The sequence below is a fragment of the Rousettus aegyptiacus genome, unplaced genomic scaffold (assembly GCF_014176215.1).
Source record: "Rousettus aegyptiacus isolate mRouAeg1 unplaced genomic scaffold, mRouAeg1.p scaffold_m13_p_18, whole genome shotgun sequence".
Taxonomy (NCBI): domain Eukaryota; kingdom Metazoa; phylum Chordata; class Mammalia; order Chiroptera; family Pteropodidae; genus Rousettus; species Rousettus aegyptiacus.
Window position 1 is genome coordinate 1,946,769 of NW_023416293.1, and position 21,529 is coordinate 1,968,297.

A 21,529-nucleotide genomic window follows, 5' to 3' on the forward strand; every position below is an offset into this window, starting at 1 on the left:
TGCTGGGGACTCAGGGAGACTCTGGTGGCTCCTTAGTTAAATAAATATGGATGATCATAACCTGATGAATGTAAAAATGATTATCTATTTTATTTTTTGAATGAGTAAAAATGAACTTGGTACAAATGTGTAAAGGCTCGTAGAATACAGATGCTTTTTTCCTTATAAACTTGTTCCTTAGACACTCAGTTCCCTCTGCCCTGAGGTCGCCGTCCCGGGGAGTTCTGTGTAAGCGTGTGGGTGGCTAGCATACTTTATGCACCTCGCTTTCCTTACTAAGCAACAGATCCTATACATTCATTTCACAAAAATCGTAAATATTTACCTTTTATTTTAACATCTGCATAGTATTCTATTGCATTAATATGCCATATTTTATTTAACCAGTCCCCTTTTGAGGAATATTGAGGTTGTTTTCAATCTTTCGGTAATTCCGAATTATATTGTAGTGGACATTCTGGTTCATATATAACTAGATCCTCTCCGTCTTCCTGTATTTTTATTTGCCTGGTAGGTTTTTGCTCATCCTATTACTTTCAACATTTTTTCGAGCGTTTTATTTTGGGTCTGTCTCGTGTATACTCAAGCAGTGATTGTAGCATTCCCAGCAGTTGCTGTAATTTCCATTTTAGACGCAAAGACACCTGTCATGTGAAGAGCTTCCGGGCTAGTTTCCGAGATGGGAAGGCACCTGGCGGTGGATACGTGAGGAGTGCGGAGCAATGCAGCTTGAGTGGGTTACACGTTAAGGGCAGTTGCTGGGCTCGGCCCATCTCGACTTACATCCCACTGAGCCCCCGAACGACATGGCACGTGCGCGGCCCCCTGCAGAAACCATGTGGCGGGCGTGTTGATAGGTATGGTGCTAATCTGACTCTAATCTGGATTTGTCGACCATAGAAATCGATTTTCAAAACATTTAGGGCAAATACAGATTCACATGAATTTCGTCGACTAGATTTTTCTTTACTTTTGAAACTTTTATTGATATTTATCACTTATCATGAAACCAATACGAATAATTTGTAAGTGGGATTTTCAGGAAGTTTTATGTCCTATTTATAAAACTTCGGTAAAGAGACAAGAAACAAATAGGGAAATAATGAGGTGTATTTTGCACAGTGTGTAGACTCTCAAGCATTATCACCTGACTCTAAATGCGATCTTTGTTGTTCCAAGTGACAGAAAACTCAGCCCGTGAAAGAAGTTAATTGGCTAAGCGGCCGTAGCTGTAGATGCAGTGATATCCAGGGATCATACAGCGCAGTTAGCATCCAAGGCTTGGTTCTCTTTCTTTAGGTTGGCTCTATTTTCAGACAGCTGCCTCTCTTATTTTTTTAGATGGCTGAAGGCAGCTTCTGGATTTTCTTTGTAGAGCTAAATCACCAGGAAACAATGTTCCTGTCCTTAGTCATGGGACAATAGTCTTGGATGTCTTTCTGACTTGACAAACTTATCCATCTTGGAACCATCACTGATTAGCTTAAGCTTGAGGACGTCTCTCCTCCCCCCCCCCCCCAACTAACGGTAGAACGCACTTTCCATGATATATGGAAGCTGGGGCATAAGAAGGGAGGCGGACAGCTGAACAAAACTTGGGACTGGAGGCAGGGAAGACATTAGAAAATATCTCTACAGTCCCCAAGCCCTTAACAGGAGGAAAAACAGAAGTCCTGCCGTCTGGCACCCCCTACCGCAAACATCCCCAGGAACCTCACAGGTCCGAGACTTCTAGTTATTTCTTGATTTAATTTTTGCTCCCTTGATTCTCGATCTCCTCTCTGCATCTCACCCGGGGTGGCTGTTTGCTTTTCTCCATATTCACCCAAACACAGATCATCACCCTATTTTCCTTAATTTGCTTCCAAGGACTCTTAACATGATGAGACCGTGTATGGGATGGTTTATAACAGAAGGTTGCGATAATGTGAGTTATTTAGTAGCAAATCACAGCACACAATTTAAATTTAATATTAGCCCATTTAATAAAACAGCTTTATGGATGTAGTTCTCATACCACAAAATTTACTCTTGTAAAATGTACAATTCAATGGCTTTTAGTACGTTCACAGGGTTGTTCGACCATTGCTACTGTCTAATTAGAGACTATTGTCATCATCCCGGGAAGGAGCCCTGTACCCCATAGTGGTCCTCTCCTTTCCCCCTCCTCCCAGCCCCTGGCCACCAATCATCTGTTTTCTGCCTCGTTTGCCTATTCTGGACATTTCATTTAAACGGAATCATACACTACACGGCCTTCCACGTCTGGCTTCTTTCACTCAGTATCATGTTTACGAGGTTCATCCATGTTTGAGCACGCGTCGGCTTCTTCCCTTTCATGGCCGAATAACATTCTGTTGTACGGATATACCGCCTTTTACTTACACCAATCGATGGGCATTTGTCTAGTTCCCACTTTAGAGCTACTAAGAATAATGCTGCTACGAACGCGGGTGACGTTAGCCTGGTTTAAAATGTGTCTCCACCACACCTGCCGTGGGGACTTTCTCAGCGGCTCCGTCTTCTCTTTGCACGGGGTTTGTACCCGTGGGACCATAACGACGGCAGAGAGGACAGACTGCAGGGGAGCAGCCTCTGGTCCCATCAGTCTGGTGTAGGATGTGTTCAGTCTGAGGTGTCCGTTAGACACCTAAGTCAGGAAGAGAGTCGGACGTAAAGGTCAGGCCCGGGGGCATAAATCTGGGAGTCATCAGGAAATGGACAATTTTGGAGCCATGAGCCTGATGAGATCACCGTGGATGGGGAGAATGGATGGAGAAAAGGAGAGGACCACGGGTCGGGCCCCAGGGGCCTCGGCGTAGAGGCAGGTCGCTAGCACAGCTCTGCAGACCGCTGTGAAACCGGGACCTCCCCTGAAATGGGCCTGGAGTCTCGGGCCACAGACGTTTCCGCCAGTACTTCCTGGTGTGGTCGGTTAAAACCTCCTTCCAGTTCAGAGTGTCCTTCCAGGCCCTGGGCTGCTGTCTCCTGAGCAAGAACGCCGGACCCTTTGCTGACCTCTTGACCTTGGGTTAGACTCAGGTATGTGCTCTGTAGCCATCAAAGCCATGTGAGCTGGAAGTGGCTTGTGTGGAAAGACCTCTCTACCCAGGGTCCAAAGAGAAGGAACCAGTAAGGGCGACTGAGAGGGAGCGACCAGTGAGGTGGGAGGAGCCGGGGGTGGAGGCCTTGGGAACCCAGCGAGGAGCACTGTGTGTCAGAGGGAAAGGCGACCAGCCACGCCAAAATGTCACAGTGCCTGGCGCCTCGTGAGAGCCCCACAAATATCAGCCCACTCTTGTTGCTGTTAATGCCACCGTCGGGAGGAGGGAGAGAGCGGAGAGTGGGGTGGACAAGAGCTGAAACTTCATGCATCACAACGCAGAGCAAGGAGTCCATGTCTGACAAGGACGGATCGAGAATGGCGGGAACATGGAGGCAAATACCTCCAAAAGTTCAAAATGGCTGCCCCAGAGAAGAGGGGCACGGAGGGGCGCGGAGCGGAGCAGGGGGTTTCTAAAACAAGCCTTTTGATGTTACTCGATTTTTAAGCTATTGTGCATATATTTCTTTGACAAAGAAAATTTTAAACGACACGAAAAGAGGACGTTTGTGTGCACGCGCACGTGTGCATGCACATGTGTGTGCACACGCGCACACACACAGCCCCCCCCCCCCCCGCAAGGTGATTTCTGACTGGCGTTTTGCGGGCTAATGGCAGAGCCCAGCCGTGGCTGTGGGGCCCGTGGGGGTGTATCTGCCTCTCGCCGGAGGCTCCCTCCGTTAGTGACACCCTTCCTGTCCTGCCAGGATATTCTGCTCTTTATTCACTCAGCTCTTTTCTGGATCAGTGAGAAAACTTAGAGTCTGGGGAGGGCAGGAATAACACAGTCCACGGAGGAGAGGCAGCCCGGGAAGGAGGTGATTAGAAATGTCTTCTGTCTCCTCTGCTCATTCTCTCCTGCCGAGGGTCAGGCCCACAGGTCCACCTTCCCGCCTCCATCCCCGTCACACTCCGATCCCCCCAGCATGTCCCTCCCTGCACTTCCCACGCGGTGACAGACCGTGTGGCCTTCCTACTCCGGAAAACGAGAATTCTCAGAAGACCAACAGAAATGCACATGGAAAATGACGAACATTACTGGGCATGAGGAGAGATGATGACCTAGAAGAGAAGACAGGGGAGGAGGCAAGAGGGTGGAAACGGGTAAGATTCTGGAATGACGTGCCATGTAGCTGTTTGCTTATTCGCTGTGGCTTCTGCTCCAAATAAGAGGTCTCAGCTCTCCCCCGGTGAAACGTGAAGTCTAGATCCAGCGTTCATCTCGGGGGCTTCCGGGAGGGTGGCCCGGAGGTCCCGCTGGTGTGGTGGAGGGAGGTCGGGAAGAGTGGCACCCAAACCGGAAAGCAACGGAAAGAAACCAGAAAGGGGACAGTATGGACTGAATGTTAGTGTCCCCTTAATTCACGTGTTGAAACCTAACCCCCAATGCGATGGTATTTTGTGGTGAAGTGGGGTCTCTGGGGGCGATTAGGTCACGAGGGTGGGGCCCTCATGGACAGGATTAGTGCCCTCGTAAGAAGAGGCCAGAGGGCTCCCTTGACCCTCCCACTGTGCGCGGACACAGGAGAGTCATCAGTCTGCGATGTGGGCGAGAGATCTCACCGGAGCCTGCCCTTGCTGGCACCCTGAGCTCTGGCTTCCAGCCTCCAGAATTGTTCGACTCCACTAAAAGTGAGTTTCAGGAGAGCGGATCTTTTTCTTTTTCTGCTGTATTTCTAACACCCAGAACACTGCCATCCTTTGCCTTGCTTGTCTCCGGCCCTCAATAAATAATTGGTGAATGAATTAGGGTGTTGAGACGTCTCACTTCTTAGGCAATGAATCAGCTAGGAAAACAGAAGCCGCGCTAGGTATTTAAAGCGAGAAGAGATTTCACACGAGGAATTAGGGGCTTGTAAAATCACAAGGGTGGTTGTGTGAAATCACAGTGGAAGGGTAAAGGTCAAAGGTGAGAGACAGCCATCACTAGCTCTCGAGCTCACCACTCGCTTACGGACAACCAGGAAGTTTCAGAACCTGCAAGACCCGTTGCCAGTGCCTCAGTTGCCTGCAGTCCCGAGGCCCCGGCAAAACTCACGTTAATCACGCCTGCCTGCTCCCAAAGGGGGCGGTAGGAGGATGGGTATCTCCTCTGTCTGCCACAAGTCACTTGAGGGTCTCTCACTGGCACAGCTAACCTGGAATCCTCCTGCTTGGTATTCTAGGAAGTGCGGTTCCCAGGCTTCCAGCCCCTATGATTAAGGGGAAGCATTCAGGAGTAGGAGAAGGGGCCACTGTAGGTTTACTGCTCACAGTTCTCGAATTGTAGAATTTAAGATTAGGAATACTTGGGAGGCTCATTACAACACAGAAGTCTACATTCCACCCCAGAATGTCTGATTTAGTGGGTCTGGGGAGAGCCTGGGAATTGCTTTTATTATTATTATTATTATTAGCGCCAAAACTCGGGATCGAACCAGGGACCTTTAGATGGAAATTGCTTTTTTAACAAGTCCTTAGAGGATGGTGCTAGTTGGGGGTCCTCACTTCAAGAACCCCCAGCCTATGAATTGGGTTGTTGAAATTTTCTCAAGCTAATGTGACCTAATGAAGCTGTTCCTATTTATTGTTCTGGAGATACATCACTTAAGTCTAAATTTGTGTGGGGCTCATTATGTACTGTTGGCTAAAATACTTTAATTATATTATCAGTGGGTCCTCTATTTACACCATATAATTTATTATCTGTAATTGCTGTCATAGAATGATTAGACTTGAGATCTGAAAGACTTCTTTAGAATAAACTAATCTAATACCCTAATTCTGAAGATGAAGAAGTCGAAGTCCAGTGTTATATTTAACAGACCCTCCACAAATGTGATTTCCAAATCGGGGTTTACTGTCAACAGCCCTTGAAGAATGGCCTGTGAACTAAACAATAACAATAACATGTTATGTGCATACACAGTAATCATGACTCTCCTTTGGTTTGTCATATAATTATTTGTTTTCTTAAGGTTAAAAAAAAGAAATGGGGAGAATATGTCATGGCTGGTGCATAGGCAGAGAAACGACACCTCGAATCGGATCATGGCAGATCCTGACAGCCAGGCTGAGAGCTCATGGCTCCTTTGTGGGGCAACGAGAAATCATCGACTCCTTTGAGTAAGAGAATGACATGGTAAGATGTGGTTGAAAATGATCATTTGGAAGCAAAATCCTGAGTGGATTTAAGCAAACACTGGTTCTTAGGGACGGGTTAGTTAGGATGCCACAGCGATGGTCTAGAACTATTTCTCAAATTGGACTCTGTTTGTCATCTCAAACAAGAGATGTTGTCTCGGGGCTCACATGGTCCACACAGATGCTTAAATTTTGTATTTTTTTTTTAAAAAGATCACCTAAGAATATATTTTATCAGTTACGAAGGCAAAACTTTTGTGAAGAGAGTACTTGATGGAGGGATTTTCACAAGACTGAACTTAAGTTTCTCAAGTCAGTATTTCTTAGTCGACATACAATTTAAGAATTCAAGATTAACTTTTTTTTTTCCTGTGAAAGGAGTCAGCATATTATATGCCTTTGAGAGATAGTGATTTAGACAAGGTAATAAAGTTCGGGCAGCCTAACAGGCATATTAGTTAGAATCATCAGATCTCCAACTACATTTTAGGAGGAAGAGAAAATGAGAAATCTAAAAGATATTGGGGGCTTCGAGGCTGGCACTTCAGAGAATGATAAAATGATGAAATAAAGTAAAAAAAAAAACTAGGAAAAGGGACAGGTTTATGTGAGGCAGGGATAGGGTGACAAAGCATTCGTAGTGAAAGAAAGCCCACTTATTGGTCCTAACCACAAGGAGCAACGCCACAACTCCCTCTGTGTCAGGAATTTTAGGAATTAATTATATTCGCAGTTTAGCTATGTTGCGGACAAAAATGAAAAAAAGAAAGTCACAATAGTATTTTTGAGTTATTAAGGTTTACAGTAGAATAAAAGTATTTTCTTTTAAAAATAAAAGCTATAATCTGTTAATAATTTTAAAAGACGATCTGTTAGCAGAATAATTTATAAGAGGGAGCTACATTTTTAATTTGTTGAAAATTTAAGCTTCTGAATGATCTCTCTCTCTCTCTCTCTCTCACAAACACACACACACACACACACACACACACACACACACACACACACAATGGGGCCAAAATTCCATCAGAAGCAGAAAATGTCCACTCTCTTTTCTCTTCTTGATTTCGTACCCTTCTGCCACTTACACCCTTTCGGTGGAAGAATTTCTCCAAGAAAGAGATCGATGGTGCAGACTGAGTGATTTCAAGGACTGGAGTCTGTCAGACTCTGTCGTCTCACACCGCAGGAATGTTCTGCCTCAAACGATCAAGGTAATAATTATAAGCTCAGATTGATAGAACCATGTCGAGCACTGTACTAAGCTTCTCATGTAAGTTACCTAATTTAGCCCATGAGAGTTATTATTCATCCTCATTTCATAGATGAGGAAAGAGGAAATGGAGGGTAAGTAACTTGCCCAGAGTTGCACAGCTAGAAAGCTGAGGGGCCAAATTTCAACCCAAGTTATCTGACTTTGGAGCCGAGGTCTTAACTATTAGATTACACTGTCCGCCCCCCCACCCCCGCCGCCCCCAAGAAGCGTAAACACTGAAGAGGAATTTTCCACGCAAATGGCTAACCTTGTAATCAGCTTTGTTCTGCTTCTGTAGACAAGCTTGCCGCATAGGCTGAAGGGCAGAGTGACCTCGAGATCAACTGAAGACTCACCCTCCCCTTTGCTTGTTAATAGATGTATTGCTTTTGCTTGTTCTGTCTAGGTAACAGGTGTATCCCCTTTGCTTGTTCTCTGTAATTGCCCGTAGCCCGTAGCGACTCCCGTGCTCTGTAACTGTCTGAGGACAAATTAGCCAATTAGGTCATGCCAACTGTAGCTGTGGCTAGGCCTTATAAAAGCAAGATTACCCCTGAGCTCGGGGCCCAGATCTTCAGAGCTCTAGCTCTTCTGGGACTGCAGGTATAATAAACCTGAGTTCTCCAACTCTCTGAGTGGTGCTTGGTTTCTCACCAGAGCAGATCTCAAGAAGCACACGCCTCTGGGTCAGAGAATCTTGGAATAGCAGTGTCACCTGCTCACTGAAGCAAAGAGGTATATAGAGAATCGTGGTTTGCGATTTGGAATTTTAATCCTCTCTTTGCCATTTTAACTTCATTTGTCCTGTTGGGAATATTGTTTAGTATTCTTCTGTTTGGGGGCTTCTCATCAGCATAAGTGAAATACAGTCATACCCCTGATCCGAGGGGGGATATGTTCCAAGACCCCCAGTGGATACCTGAAACCACAAGTAGTACAGAACCCGATATATACTATCTTTTTTTTTAGACATACATACTTATGACAAAACTTAATTCATAAATTAGACATAGTAAGAGATGAATAACAATAACTAATAATAAAATAGAACAATTATGACAATATACTATAATAAAAGTTATGTGAATGAACTCTCTCTCTCAAAATACGCTATTTTACTGTACTCACTCTTCTCGATGATCCGAGACAATGCAGTGCCTATCCGATGGATGAAGCGAGGTGGAGATGCTGGACAAAGAGTTGGCTCACATCTCATGCAGGACAGAGCAGGATGGCATGAGATCACACTCCTCAGAACAGTGCTCAGTTTAACACACGGATTGTTTATTTCCGAAATTTTCCCTTTAATAGTTTCGGACCGTGGTTGACTGAGGGTAACTGAGATAGCAGAAAGCAAAACCGTGGATAAGGGGTACCGCTAACCCTACCCATAGAAGAATTAGGGGAGGGGTTTCTAATCACTTAACATACATAATTCTGAAAACCCAACTGCTAAGGGATAATGTTCTATGCTGGCATAGAATTAAATATTGGACTATAGGACCATTTGGGAGTCATTAAAAATTCAACAGTGATGGACTTGCATCCGGTAGGTAAGGAAGACGGTTATCATTCTGCTAGATTTTGCAGGCATGATTTTTACCTTGAAAGCTTGCCTACACTTTCTTAACTTTAAATTCATCACTCCCAATTTAATCTCCTGGAACAGATGTGTTTCTTCTTTGTTCTCACCCCTAAACATGGACTTACTGAAAATAATCTTCTTCTGCCATCGTTATTTTTAGACTTTATACATATCCTAGTCACTCTGATTTTCACTGTTCGACAGTCTCTCCTAGGTTCCTTAATTACCTGTGCCATTCACAGGTAGTGACTCTTGTCTTTTGGGCTAGAAGACATTCAGAACATAATGCAGTGTTTGAGATTAAGTTTCAAGAGAGCTACTTTACAAGAAAAGCAAAGCATCTGAATAATGATATGCATTCATGTCCACGAAACCATGTCATAAGAGCCATACCCAGTGCTGAGTGTTAGGGACATAAAGATTAAGGACGTGGTCACTGGCCTCAAGGGGCTCACAGTCTAACGGGCGTTGTGCACATAATTTTGAACCACTGAACGGATGTCTCAAATCTTCAGCGGGACACCCAGTGATCATTTTGCACCTCGGCCTCACGCGGTGGTGGTAGAACTCTGGAAGGGTGATCAAGTCACAGAGAAAAGAGGGCAAATGACAACAGAAACATGCACGGCGTAGGCGCAGCCACACTGTTACGCCCAGTAATTGGGGGTATCGGGGAGGTAGGAATGCAGTGTTAGAGGTGGTCGAGAACGCTGTGGGTAAACGGGGGTAACTGGGAAAAACTTCCTCCAGGAAGTGGGCCTGCTCTGCTGTAGCAAAGAGTTTATATTAATTTGGAGCCTATTATGTTACACTTGTCTTTTAGGGAAAACTGCTTCCTAAACGTCTACCATTCAGAGTCCGGAGTTCGAAATCCATCTCCTCGATACAGGAAATTTGCTGTTTTTGGCTTGCCTTTGTGTTTTTTTTATTCTCTCCCACTCCTGAGGCTCTGCATTTTCACACATCATTTTCCTTTCTTCAGGAGTGCTGGTGACACCTCTCAATTTAGCTCGGTCCTGCATTTCGCTTGTTGCAGTTTACTCCTTAAAGATCATTTTTCAAGATGACAGTTAAGGCCAGAGCCAACACAAGTCTCAGGCTTCCCCGCCTTGGGACACGAGGCCCACAACCTGGGGCCTCGGCTCGTGCTGTCAATCCGCGAGCTTGTGTTCATCTGAGCAGTGAGATTTGCTAAGATTTGCTGCAGTAGAAGCTTTTACTGAAACAAATATCTATCATCTCTGGTGGGCCCGTTCATCTCTCAAGCACGTGAAACTGTAACCATGCGCGCCGGACCTGGCTTCTCGTCCCTGAGACCTGGGTGTTTCCTGCTCCTCGTTCTTCTGAGTGTCCTTCTCACTGGAGGAATTTTTTTCTTTCTCTTTCCATGTGTTTGTGGTTCCGGGCAGGTAGTGGAGTTGGTCACAGAAAGGCTAGTTGAACTGAGGCCACGTAGTATTTCTCTGTGTTCACTTTTCACCTGTTCTCTTTCAATCAAAACGGAGGCCTCTGGTTTTGACGATTGCTTCTTCGGGTGCCTGTGAATCAGTCCTCATTGGCAGGGGTTTCAAAAAAACGCAAGAGCAGGACCCAGCGCAGAGTAGGCATTTGACAATGATTCATTCTCTTGGTGCACTCTGTGCAACCTGCGAGTGACATTTCTGGCCTTGCCGCCTGCTGTTCCTTGGAGAGTCAGGTTGGCCAGCTAGTTACCCCTAGCAGGTGGGGTTCTCTGGGGATATCCTGGGGCTTGATTTCCTCACCCTTGATGTGGGAGTGAGAAGGCTGCTTCCCTCATAGGTGGCTGCAGGAATTATAAACCAATAGAGTGATTGCTTAGCATATGGCTGAATGTCAAGGGTAATATAAATGCCTAATTTCGTTTTATTTAATAGTAGTTGAGTGGCCACGTGAACGTTGCTGTGGAAACCATAACTCCTGAATTCTCTGACACTTATCTATATTGTTGGTTTTAAATGAGGCTTTAAATTGAAATCTTGTACATTTTTTTTTTCGTATTAGAAAACTAACAAGAAGGATCACAGCTTGATCTCACTTGTGGCCTTTTTTATAAAGAGCAGCGTGAGCTGCCACAGTTCCCCTGCCCGGCTGCACCTATTGTCCAGTTAATCTCACTTGATTCCTCTTTTTTTTTAAAGGTCATGTTTCCCGTCCGTCCATTCGTCTGTTTGTCTGTCCTTCTACCCACACACCCACATACCCACCTGCCCGACCGTCCATCCGTCCATCTGTCCGTTCATCTGTCCATCCATCCATCCATCCGTCCGTCCGTCCGTCCGTCCGTCCGTCCATCCATCCATCCATCCATCCATCCATGTGTCCATCAATCTTGCTTTCCAACTCATGAGTCGAATGGGCCAAACGTGGGTAGGTCAGAACTGCTGGTTTTCCAGTGCAAGTGTAGAACTGGGAGGACACCTTCGGGTGATGCTTCGGCAGGTCTTGCGTGGCTGCAGAGAGCAAGGGGGTGTCAGCAACAGCACTGGGTCGAAAAAGTGGTCTTGATGCCGAGCCCTCACCGGAGGATCTCCCGGAATCGCACACTTCCTGCAGGGGGCGCTCCAACAGGGTCCTCACGAGGCTGCCTGTCCACCAGGGGCTCGGAAGCTCCTCCCTCAGCTAAGCGTGCGTCCCTGGTCCCTGGCCGTCACGCGCGGGGTGGCTGACTGGCGGCTGTCGCTCCCGCGCCCCGGGTCGCTCCTGCACCTGCGGACGCTCACGTCTCACGTCGCTGCGGTGCAGAGAGCCACCTCCCCGCCCTCAGCCCCCGCGCCCTGCGCTGGCGGTTCCTTAGACACGCCAACGCCACATTTCCCCTAAGTACACGTTCTCAGTTTTGTTTTCGTTTTCGACTCTCCTGTTCCTACCAGCAGCCGGCCAGCGTTTTTGAAATTCCTCCCAGTGTCGGGGTTCACTGTGATCGACACGACGATAGGCCCTCCCATGGGGACATGCCAGAACTCTTGCCATAGACACTCGGGGTCACCCTCTCTGGGAACTTTGCTTCTGGGGCAAAAAAACAATTGCATTGTTGTGGCTGTATCTTTTAAAAAGCAAACAAATCTTCTTCCTCCTGTTTTCCCTGTTGAAAAAGCTATTTCCATTTTGTTTTTTTTGTTCAGCTCATATGCCTAAAAAACCATCCTTGACTCCTCCGGTTTCTTTCTCACGTTTCTTTCCACGTGTGCTTACTCTCCGAGCCTCGCTGACAGCGCTGATGGTTCTGGAGACTGATCCTTCTCCCCTGTCTCCTCTTTTATCTCTCCCATCATTTTTAAAAAAACAGTGTTGTCTACAGCCATGCCACCCTGAACACCCTCTATCCCATCTGATCTCAGAAGCTAAGCAGGGTTGGGCCTGGTTAGTACTTGGATGGGAGACCACCTAGCTGCTGTAGGCATAAAAAAAATAATAAAAATAAATAATAAATAAATTAATAAACAAACAGCGTTATTTAGACATATTTCACACATAAAAATTCCCCTTACTCCAGTAGTTTTTTGTTTTTTGTTTTTGTAAATTTACTGAGTGGTGCGGCCATCACCATAAATCGGTTTCGGAACATTTTCCTCTCCCCAGTAAGATCCCTGAAGCCCACAGTTAATCCCTCCTCTAAACCCCCAGCCTCAGGCAACTGCTAATCTGCTGGCCGCATCTTTAGATTTGCCTCTTCTGAACATGTCATGTAAAAAAAGTCATTCAGCATGTGGGTTCTCGTGTCTGGTTGCTTTCGCTTGGCCTAACGTTCTCGAGGCTCATCCGCACTGCAGCGGGTCCCAGTCCTTCCTTCCTTTTCGTCGCTAAGTAATGTCCATGGCGCGGAAGCATCATGTTTTGTGCATGCCTTCGCCAGCTGGGGGACTTTCAGTTTGTTTCCACCTTTGGCTATTACGAATAAAGCTGCGGTGAACTTTTGCGTGCAAGTCTTTGTGTGAACTTGTACACAAAATACGTTTAAGAATAAACACGTTTTTACTTCTCTTGAGTAGATGCTCAGGAGTGGAATTGATGGGTAGCGCACTAATTTTACATTTGACTTTTCGAGCAATTGCCAGACCGTCTTCCAAAGTGACCCCATCATTTTACCTTCCTGCCAGCAGCGTTTTAGGGGTCCCCTTCTCCATCTCCTCACCGGTAGCTGTTGTCTGTCCTTCTCCTTATAGTTCTTCCCGTGGATACGAAGTGGGATCTCACTGTGGTTTTTCGTTTTCATCTCCATAACGTCTAATGATGGTGAGCATTGTTTCCTGGGCTTGCCAGCCATTTGTATAGTTTCTCTGATAAAATATCCGGCCACATCTTTCCCCGCTTGGGTTAGGTTGTTTGTTTTCTACTTATTGAATTATAAGACCTCCTAACGCTTTTTACCTCCTGAGTGATGTGCCTGCTTCCGTGTATTACTGCTCCCACCTTTTACAAAGTGCTACTAGATTAACGTCACTGCACGGCCTTGGCGTTGTCCCTCACTTACGGAAAACCCCTCGGTGTTCTCCATTGCCTGAAGTTCAGTCTCCTAAACTGGACATCTGAACGACTGCATGATGTGGTTCCTTCCCTCTTTACTCTCATAGGCACTCTGACTTCTGGGAAAATGGCTTAATCGTGACCTCCTGTCCTTTTCTTCTGGGTTTCTGTCTCTTGTCTGATGTGTTTCCTTCCTTCTCCTAATCTCCGATCCATCCTGCAAGGCAAAGTCACTGTCCCCAAGGGTCTCTCACTGACTCCTGCAGGAAGAATATCTCACCTTTCTCTGACTTCCTCTAACTCTTTATCTGTTTCCATTGTCATGATGGCCCATTTACTTGACCTGCCCGTACATTTTTTGTATAAATAAAAATGTTTCTTGGGACCCCCGCACAGTGACATTCAGCTCTAGTTCTGGTCTGAGTTCCTCGGAGCAGTCGCCGACCAGACCTGCAGTGGTTTGTTTCGTCTGATGTCTCGGACTTCCACAGTCTTTTTATGCCCCACCTGCTGCCAACACGTGCTGCACCTTGGATCCCGAGACCATGTGCGGCTTGCGGTTGGGGACCCAAAAGAGGTCTGTTCGTGTTTTTTCCTTGGCATTCTCTCTGGCTGGATCTGTGTCTTTGGGCAAGCCACCTCACTTCTTAAAAGCTCTGGAGACCCTCTCTTATAGTCTTAACTCCAAATTTAGGAAGTTGTAAGGATAAATGAAGTATGATTAGATTTTTTTTGGGGGGGGGATAGTAAAGTCCTTTGAAATTCTATTTTATTGTAAAATATTTATTTTTATTCACCAACATTCTCTACCCATTTCTCCCTTATATTTTTGTATCCTGGCCCTGACTAGGCATGTAGGGGTGTGTGCGGGCGCACGTGTGTGTGTCTGTATGTATATGGCCACATCGACTATGGACATTTGTGGGACACCTATATTTTTACCTTCTGGCTCCTTGTGATGCTTCTCCTAAAAACTGAAACTTGCTTTAATTTCCTTTTTTATTTTAGTAATCGTTTTCTTATAATAATAGCATTAAATCTGCATAATAAAACATAGAATTGGAAACTCCCAGAGAGAGCTGTTATACTCTTAATATTTTGATGTTAAATTCTAGTCTTTTTTTCATATATATATATATATATAAAATTTTCTTTTGGTTTCACTGAATTATCATCCTACCGTACATACTTAAAGTTTTTTTTTTAAAAATTAACACTAATGAAGCATCAATGTCTTCCCATCATTTCCATGCAATTATTCTTTTATGAAAACATTTTTTAATGGCTGCACGGTATTCCGCGACCTGACTGTACTGTAAGTTATTAAATCTGTGCCCCTATGATACACATTAGGTCATTTCTATTCCTTCTCTATTATAAATGGTGACACACAGGATGACATGATCCCTTTTCAGAGCAGTCTAATTCTTGTGATAGATGGCAGCACAATCAATGGCGGTCACATCTGGTACCCAGTGTCAGCGGGCTGATACCTCACTGTCTGACCATCCTCTCTGTGTTTAATAACTGGTATTTTCTCTCCCAACCTCAAAGCAAAATAAAAACACTCCCCTCCGCCCCCGCCCCCCAAAAGCATCACTCCAGTCACACGAATTCGGTTCACACCCTTTCTCTCTCTATGTCTTTATCTTTTGAACTGTCAACTTTGGACTGCAATCAAGACTTGGGATTTAGCGTGAAAGGCATTTAAGGGGATAGAATGATTAAGGATTAAAGTTAGAGCCCAAGAGTGAAAAGTCTTCCTTAGCTCACTGGACACCAACAACCCTCCTCTTAAATAAACTACAACAGTGACCAAGTCCACGAATTAAAGTTACCAGCTTGCCGATGACTCTGGCAGCCCACACATGATCATATGGTCCCAGAATACCAGTAGATCATATGCAAATCTTGTTTGCATATTCATCGAGATACCACATGGACAGTGTAAGCTGCTTTAATTATCTTTTAAGGAGAAACCCAGCCGCCTGTGGCACACGCACTCCACTGGCTCTGTTGGCAGCCGACGTGGAAATTATTTCAAGAGAAAAATATTAAAGAGGAGTGGAATCTGTTATATTCTGCCCTCTGCTTAGCAATTAGGAGTTGCCAGCTTGATTTTGGCTTTTTATTTCTGATTTATACTTTTAGACTTTAAAAACACAGTGACATAATATATTTTAGCAATAAATGTTATGAGCTGCTCACTCCTGAGGTATAAATAATGAGAAAGCTAAATTGCATTTTATGAAAATATACAAGTCTCATGAAGTGTTCTCAAAGAAGTTATGTTCATTTCATAATAAAGCAACAAGGAATATGTAATAAGAATTTCATTCTTAGCCAGGTAATGGACTGTAACCTTTTTTTGCATTTTGTACTCATGGATATAACAGGAGATACTGTTTTTCACCCAGGGGTATCAATGAAATAAATATATTGGTCTTTATAAAGGCACTATATAATTTTTTCATTTATAAAATGAGTGTTTTTTTTAACCTGAATCTTGAAATAATGCTATTAATACCCTCGAATGTGAAGACATGAAAAATCCATTTCTCTCTCTCTCTCTCTCTCTCTCATCTATCTGTATCTAATAGGAAATAAAATTATAGCTAGTCTCTTTAAAGAGTAACTCTTTAGGCCGTTAACTCACAGAATAAAAGCTCTTGAAAGTACATGAATTCTAAAAACCTAAGGTGGACTTGAAAAAGCCACCATTAAAACTAAAATTTGGGAGTACTTATAGACAATTGAATTCCCCTAAAGAAAACAACTAAAAACTGGATAACAAAAACAAAAACCCAGTTAAAGACACTGGAAAGTGGCCAAAAGCAGGCAGAGATTGGAGGGGATTCGAGGGTTTGGTCCTTGAAAGAAAGATTAGATGGGTTTTCCCAGTCTGCTGAGCATGGTGGCTATAACTTAAGGAGAAGCCAGTCTTGTTGGTTTGAGGTAGGACATGGTGAAATTCAGGGCTGTAGCTGGAAAGGGAAGAGGAAAATCCTGGAAAGGAGAAAGCCAAAGTGAGGCAGCTGCAAAATCAGCAACAAATGTCCCTCAAATCCATGGGTGACAGTTTGGATTTTGCACACATGGAAGAGTCTGGAGGAAAGTAGCATCTCGGAGCTGAAAAGGTTGAGCAGAGACCCCAGCTGCTGTCTCTGCAGGGGAGCATAGCTTAAGTTTAAGTCCCAAGTTTGAGGGGCTTGGCAAGCACTTTAAGCTTCTCATTGAACCCCAGAGTGCCATACAGTTAGGGGTAAAAAACAGAACTTAGAGACTTAGAACTAAGAGACCCACCCTTCTTAGACCTGATTGCAAAACCTAGATAGAACTGCTCTAACTAACAAAGCAGAAAGCCAAGCCTCTACGAGTTTAAAGTGATCCACCACTGACTTAACTGCTGGCTAGAACAAAATCAACACTCTTCAAAGGGAGATACTAGAATCTACTGTCTCTATGCTGTAATATTCACAGTATTCAGCATACAGTTAAAATTTATGAGATATGAAAGAAACGAGAAGATGTGATTCAGAGTCAAGAGAAAAATCAGTAAATAGAAAGTGATCCCCAAATGAATCGGATGTTGGAATTAGCAGACATGAAAGATGCCATTATAACGATGTTCAAAGATTTAAAAGGAAAAAAAAGCAGAAAAATGGAAACTATATATCTGTGTATGTGTGTATTGAAAAGCACAATATCTGAAATGAGGAATTCACTGGATAGGCTTAACAGAGATTGGAGATAGCAGAAGCAAGGGTGGTGGTAAACTTAAAGGATCAACATACATTATCCCGTCTGAAGAACAGAGGGGTAAAGATCGAAATAATGAACAGGGCCTCAGTAACTTATGGGACAATATCATGTAGTGTTATAATAAATATGTAATTGGAGTCCCAGAAGGAGAGGAAAGAGAATGGGGCAGAATAAAATTGGAATAAATAATGGCTTATATTTCTCCAAATTTGGTGGAAAACTTACAGATGAACTTACAGGTCCTAAAAGTTCAGCAAACCCTAAGCAGAATAAATACAGAGAGAACCACGTCCAGGAGTACCATCGTCAAATGGCTGAAAACCAATGGTAATGAGAAACTCTAAATAAAGAATCCAGAGAGAAAGGATACATTACATAGAGGAGAGCTCTGTAAGAATTACTGCTGACCAAAGAAGAACGAGGAAGGCAATGAATGGGCATCTTTAAAGGGCGGAAAGAAAATAACTCGATCAAGAATATTTCTTCCAGTTAAAACATTCTTTGAACACAAAAGTGAAACAAAGACATTTTCAGATAAACAGAAGCTGAGAAAATGTGTTGCCAGGGGACCCTTAGTACAAGGAACTTCTTCAATCTGAAGTGAAATGACCCAGTTGGAAAGGAGGCTTTATAAGACAAAAAAGAGGAGACTCCCAGAAATGGTAAAACTATGTATATACAAAAAATGATATATTTAATTTTTTCTAGTTTAATTAAAAGACAATAGAATGTTTAAAGTAAAATTGGTAAAATTGTGCTGTGGGTTTTATAATGTATGTAGAGATAAAATATAGCACAAAGGAAGGAGGTAAAATGCAATTATACTATCGCAAGTTTCTTACACTTTGGGTGAAGTGGTACCATGTTGACTATAGCCCACGGTAAATTAACTATGAATATCATAATCATTAGCGCTAAAAGACCAATAGAGCGATGAAGCAGAATGCTAAAAAATATTCAATTAACAACAAGAAGGTCGAGAGATGGGAATGAAAAGCAGAACAGAGAGAGAACGAGGATACCAGCAACCACGTGAACCTCAAAAAACCTTATGTTGCGTGAAAAAAGTGAAACACTGCAGAACAAGTATTGCATAGATTTTATGCACGAGAAGTTCAAGGTCAGGCAAAACTAATCTATGGTGATAGAAATCGGAATAGTGGTTGTGAGCGACGGATGGAGGACACTTAGGAAGAGGCAGGAGAGAACTTTCTGGAGTAATGGAAACTTATACCTTGATTCAGGTGGTAGATTACCTGAGACTGTAAGTTTATCAAAATTTATGGACTTGTACTCTTAAAATTTGTGCATTTCGCTATATGTAAATTTTACATCCATTTTACAAAAGCCTCAAATCAAACTCTTGCGGGACCTTCATTTGTAAATTTTCATCAACAGGGGGCGCTCCGAGCTCACCAAACACGCTTCGGGAGCCCAACTAGTCGGGGATGCAAATCAGACCAGCTCTAGTAGTCTCCTCTACCTCCAAGGTGTATCTCGCAGCTCCCCAGTAACTCTCCCTCGACACCCCACCTTCCCCACCCGCCGCACGTCCGTTTCAACCTGGCCACGCGTTGCTTTTTGGCGGATAAGCAGCGCGTAGCTAATGGCGATGGTGTTTTCCGCGGCACCACCCCGGAATCCAGACACGGCTGGGAGCCGGCGGGGGCTGCCTGGAGGCGTACCTGCCCCCTAAGGTCTTCTCTTGATACGATCGTTTTTAGATTGGAAGTAGGAACGTACTGGAAACTTCCACACTGTTCTCGACATCTTCATTTTGACCTTCTTACCTTGCTTTGGTGGCTGTGAAATATTCCCACGCAAGAGCTGCGGCGGGAGGGAGGGAGGGAGGGTGGATGGCAGCGGGAGGGAGGAAGAGAAGGAATTTTCCCCGAGGAAGGCGCGGGGGGAAGAAGGGCGTTGACCCAGGGTTCCAGAAAACTGTCTTCCTGTCTCCTCCATATCTCAGAAGGAAGCTAGCGACTGGAAAGCCCCAAACGTCCTTTGCGCCCTGGCCTGCCCCCGGGCCGGGTCTCTCCACGGCGCCGAGATGCCATTACACCTCACGTGATCCCCGGCCTGGGCCGGTCCTTCCAGAGGCGTCTCTCGGGGTGTTAATTAAAGGTCACAACAAAACAGACCTGCCAGCTCACCAGAAGAAATGTCCTCCCGGGAAATGAAAAATGACACCCCGGAGTAGCCACGTGTGGAGCCCGGCATATGCCGGCTTCCTGCGCTCCTGGGCGCTGCGCGGGGGGCGGGAGGGGGGTGGGACAGGGGACGACGACTGGTGCTCCCGGGACTCTGCGGGCCCCAGGCGCCAGAGGCCAAGGCAGGAGGGGCGCGGAGGGAACCGGGCCGGGCAAGGCGAGGCCGAGGCCAGTTCGCACGCACCCCCTCCCCAGGCCCGCGCCGTCCGCGCCGCGCCTCTGCAGCGCGGCGGATCCCTCAGTTTCCCTTGCCCCGCGGTGGCCCGCTTGGTCCCGGGCTCACCTGTCCCAGCGCTGGGCATCTGGGCGTCTCGCAGACTGGGGCTGGGCGGGTGGGGGAGCCCCGAGTCATCGGGCTCTGGTTGGGAGGGTGGCTCCCCGGCCGGCCGGGGGTCGTTAGGGCCATTCCAGAAAAGGTTTGCAGGGCAGGTCTAGGAGAACAAAGGGCGGGGGGAGGACCCGGCGTGTTTGCGGACTTGTTTGTGACTCAATCCCTTTTACCCGGCGTTTCAAAGGCAGAACTGCAAGCCTCGCCAGGAAGAGAAAGAACTTGGGGGCGGGGGAGGCGCGGGCGCGTGTCTGTCCGGCCCCGCCGGCTCCGCGCGGCCCCTCGACTCCAGGCGCGCGCAGCGGTGTTTCATTAGAGCCCTGGACGAGGGCCACTCGCCAGGAACTTCCCCGCAAGCGGCAAGATTTACGATCCCCCAACCCCCAGCCGGCTCTCTCGGCCTCGCAATGTCAGGCAGGAGCGCCGCAACCTAAAATGGAGCCGGGCCGGCGCGGCGGCGGCAGCCAGGCGGCGGGCTCCCCGGCGGCGGGGCCGCGGCTCCTGCGGCTCCGCGCTGCGCCCGGGCGCACACGCGCGCCCTGACCGCGGACGGCGCCCGGCCCCGCCGAGCCGCCCCTTTCCCTGCCCTCGCGCAACTGTCAGGCAGAACGGGCCGGCGGATATTGGCTCGGCGACACGCCGAGGCTCCTCCCCGAGTCTGGATCTTTATATTTTGGGAGAATTTCTTTGAACTCAGTTACCACGCTGCGTGAAGGAGACAAGTTCCCACAGCCGGCTCGCCGGCGGGGGGCGAGGCGAGGGCTCGCCCAGCTTCTCTGCAGGGGCCGCGTGCCCCTGATTGTAGTCCTCCTTTCCCTGGTGGAGGAACACGGACGTATTCGGCTGAGGAAAATGCCAGTTATCTGGATGTGACCGTGAAGAGAGAACGTGCGGCTGGAGGAGGCAGGAGAGGATGAGGAGAAGCAGTATTTGAAGGAAGAATAAACCACCGACTCCGACCCTTTCTGCAAATTGGTGCTATTGCTTCGGGGGTCCATTTGCTTCGATCCCCTCCCCCCATTAAGAAACCTTGACTTGAGGGCCAAGGCAGCCCCCTACGGCGGGGGGGACCCTTCCGGGTCGGAAGACCTTTTGGATGTAGCGCTGGCGGAACATTGAGACACTCCGCTGGAAAAGCCACCATGAATTCGGTAGCTGGGAATAAAGAGAGGCTTGCAGTGTCCACCAGGGGCAAGAAATACGGGGTAAGTTGTGACGGGCACAATGCGGAGACGCGTCCCCAGCGGCACATCGGCCGGGGTCCCCGCTCTGCGGGGACCGCGAGGCGCGGCAGGGCGGCTCCGAGCTCTGCGCCGGCCGCAGGAGCGCGGCCGCGGGCGGTGCGTGCGCGGAGGCGGGTCCGCCCGCGCGGGCGCCGCACACTCGCCTCGCCCTGGGAATTTTTTCAGTCCTCTCGAGCCTTCCCTTCCTCGCACCCCTAACTTTTGCAGCATTCCTGCACTTGGAGGCAGAGTTATGCCGAACGGGAGGGTTTTCCAAGATTTCTCCGCCGTTCCTTGGGGGTTATTTTCCTGGAGCCGGGACAGCCTTTCCTGTGCCTTCAGGATCCAGAAGGCTGTACCCCGAGTGAATAAAAACCCAGAGGTCACGGCCTCCAATCTCTCCCCCCCCGCCCCCCCCCCCACAGCCCCGGGATAGCGGCTTGCAGGATCTCAGA

The 21,529-nt window shown here is 46.7% G+C and overlaps 1 protein-coding gene and 1 long non-coding RNA gene across 2 annotated transcripts in view; one reads left to right on the forward strand and one right to left on the reverse strand.

Annotated features, from left to right (window-relative positions):
• Positions 1–8,744: 8,744 nt before the first annotated feature.
• Positions 8,745–19,561, reverse strand: LOC118613338. Its single transcript, XR_004955379.1, has 2 exons — positions 19,104–19,561; positions 8,745–10,870 (listed from the first exon to the last, which is right to left on the reverse strand). It is a non-coding gene; the product is annotated as an uncharacterized LOC118613338 (long non-coding RNA).
• A 295-nt stretch (positions 19,562–19,856) lies between these two features.
• KIF26B (kinesin family member 26B) overlaps positions 19,857–21,529 on the forward strand; it is a 380,111-nt gene continuing 378,438 nt past the window's right edge. Inside the window, exon 1 of the mRNA XM_036235366.1 lies at positions 19,857–21,056. Within this exon, the coding sequence (XP_036091259.1) occupies positions 20,994–21,056 (63 nt within the window). The 5' untranslated portion in view covers positions 19,857–20,993. The remainder of the gene's footprint in view (positions 21,057–21,529) is intronic.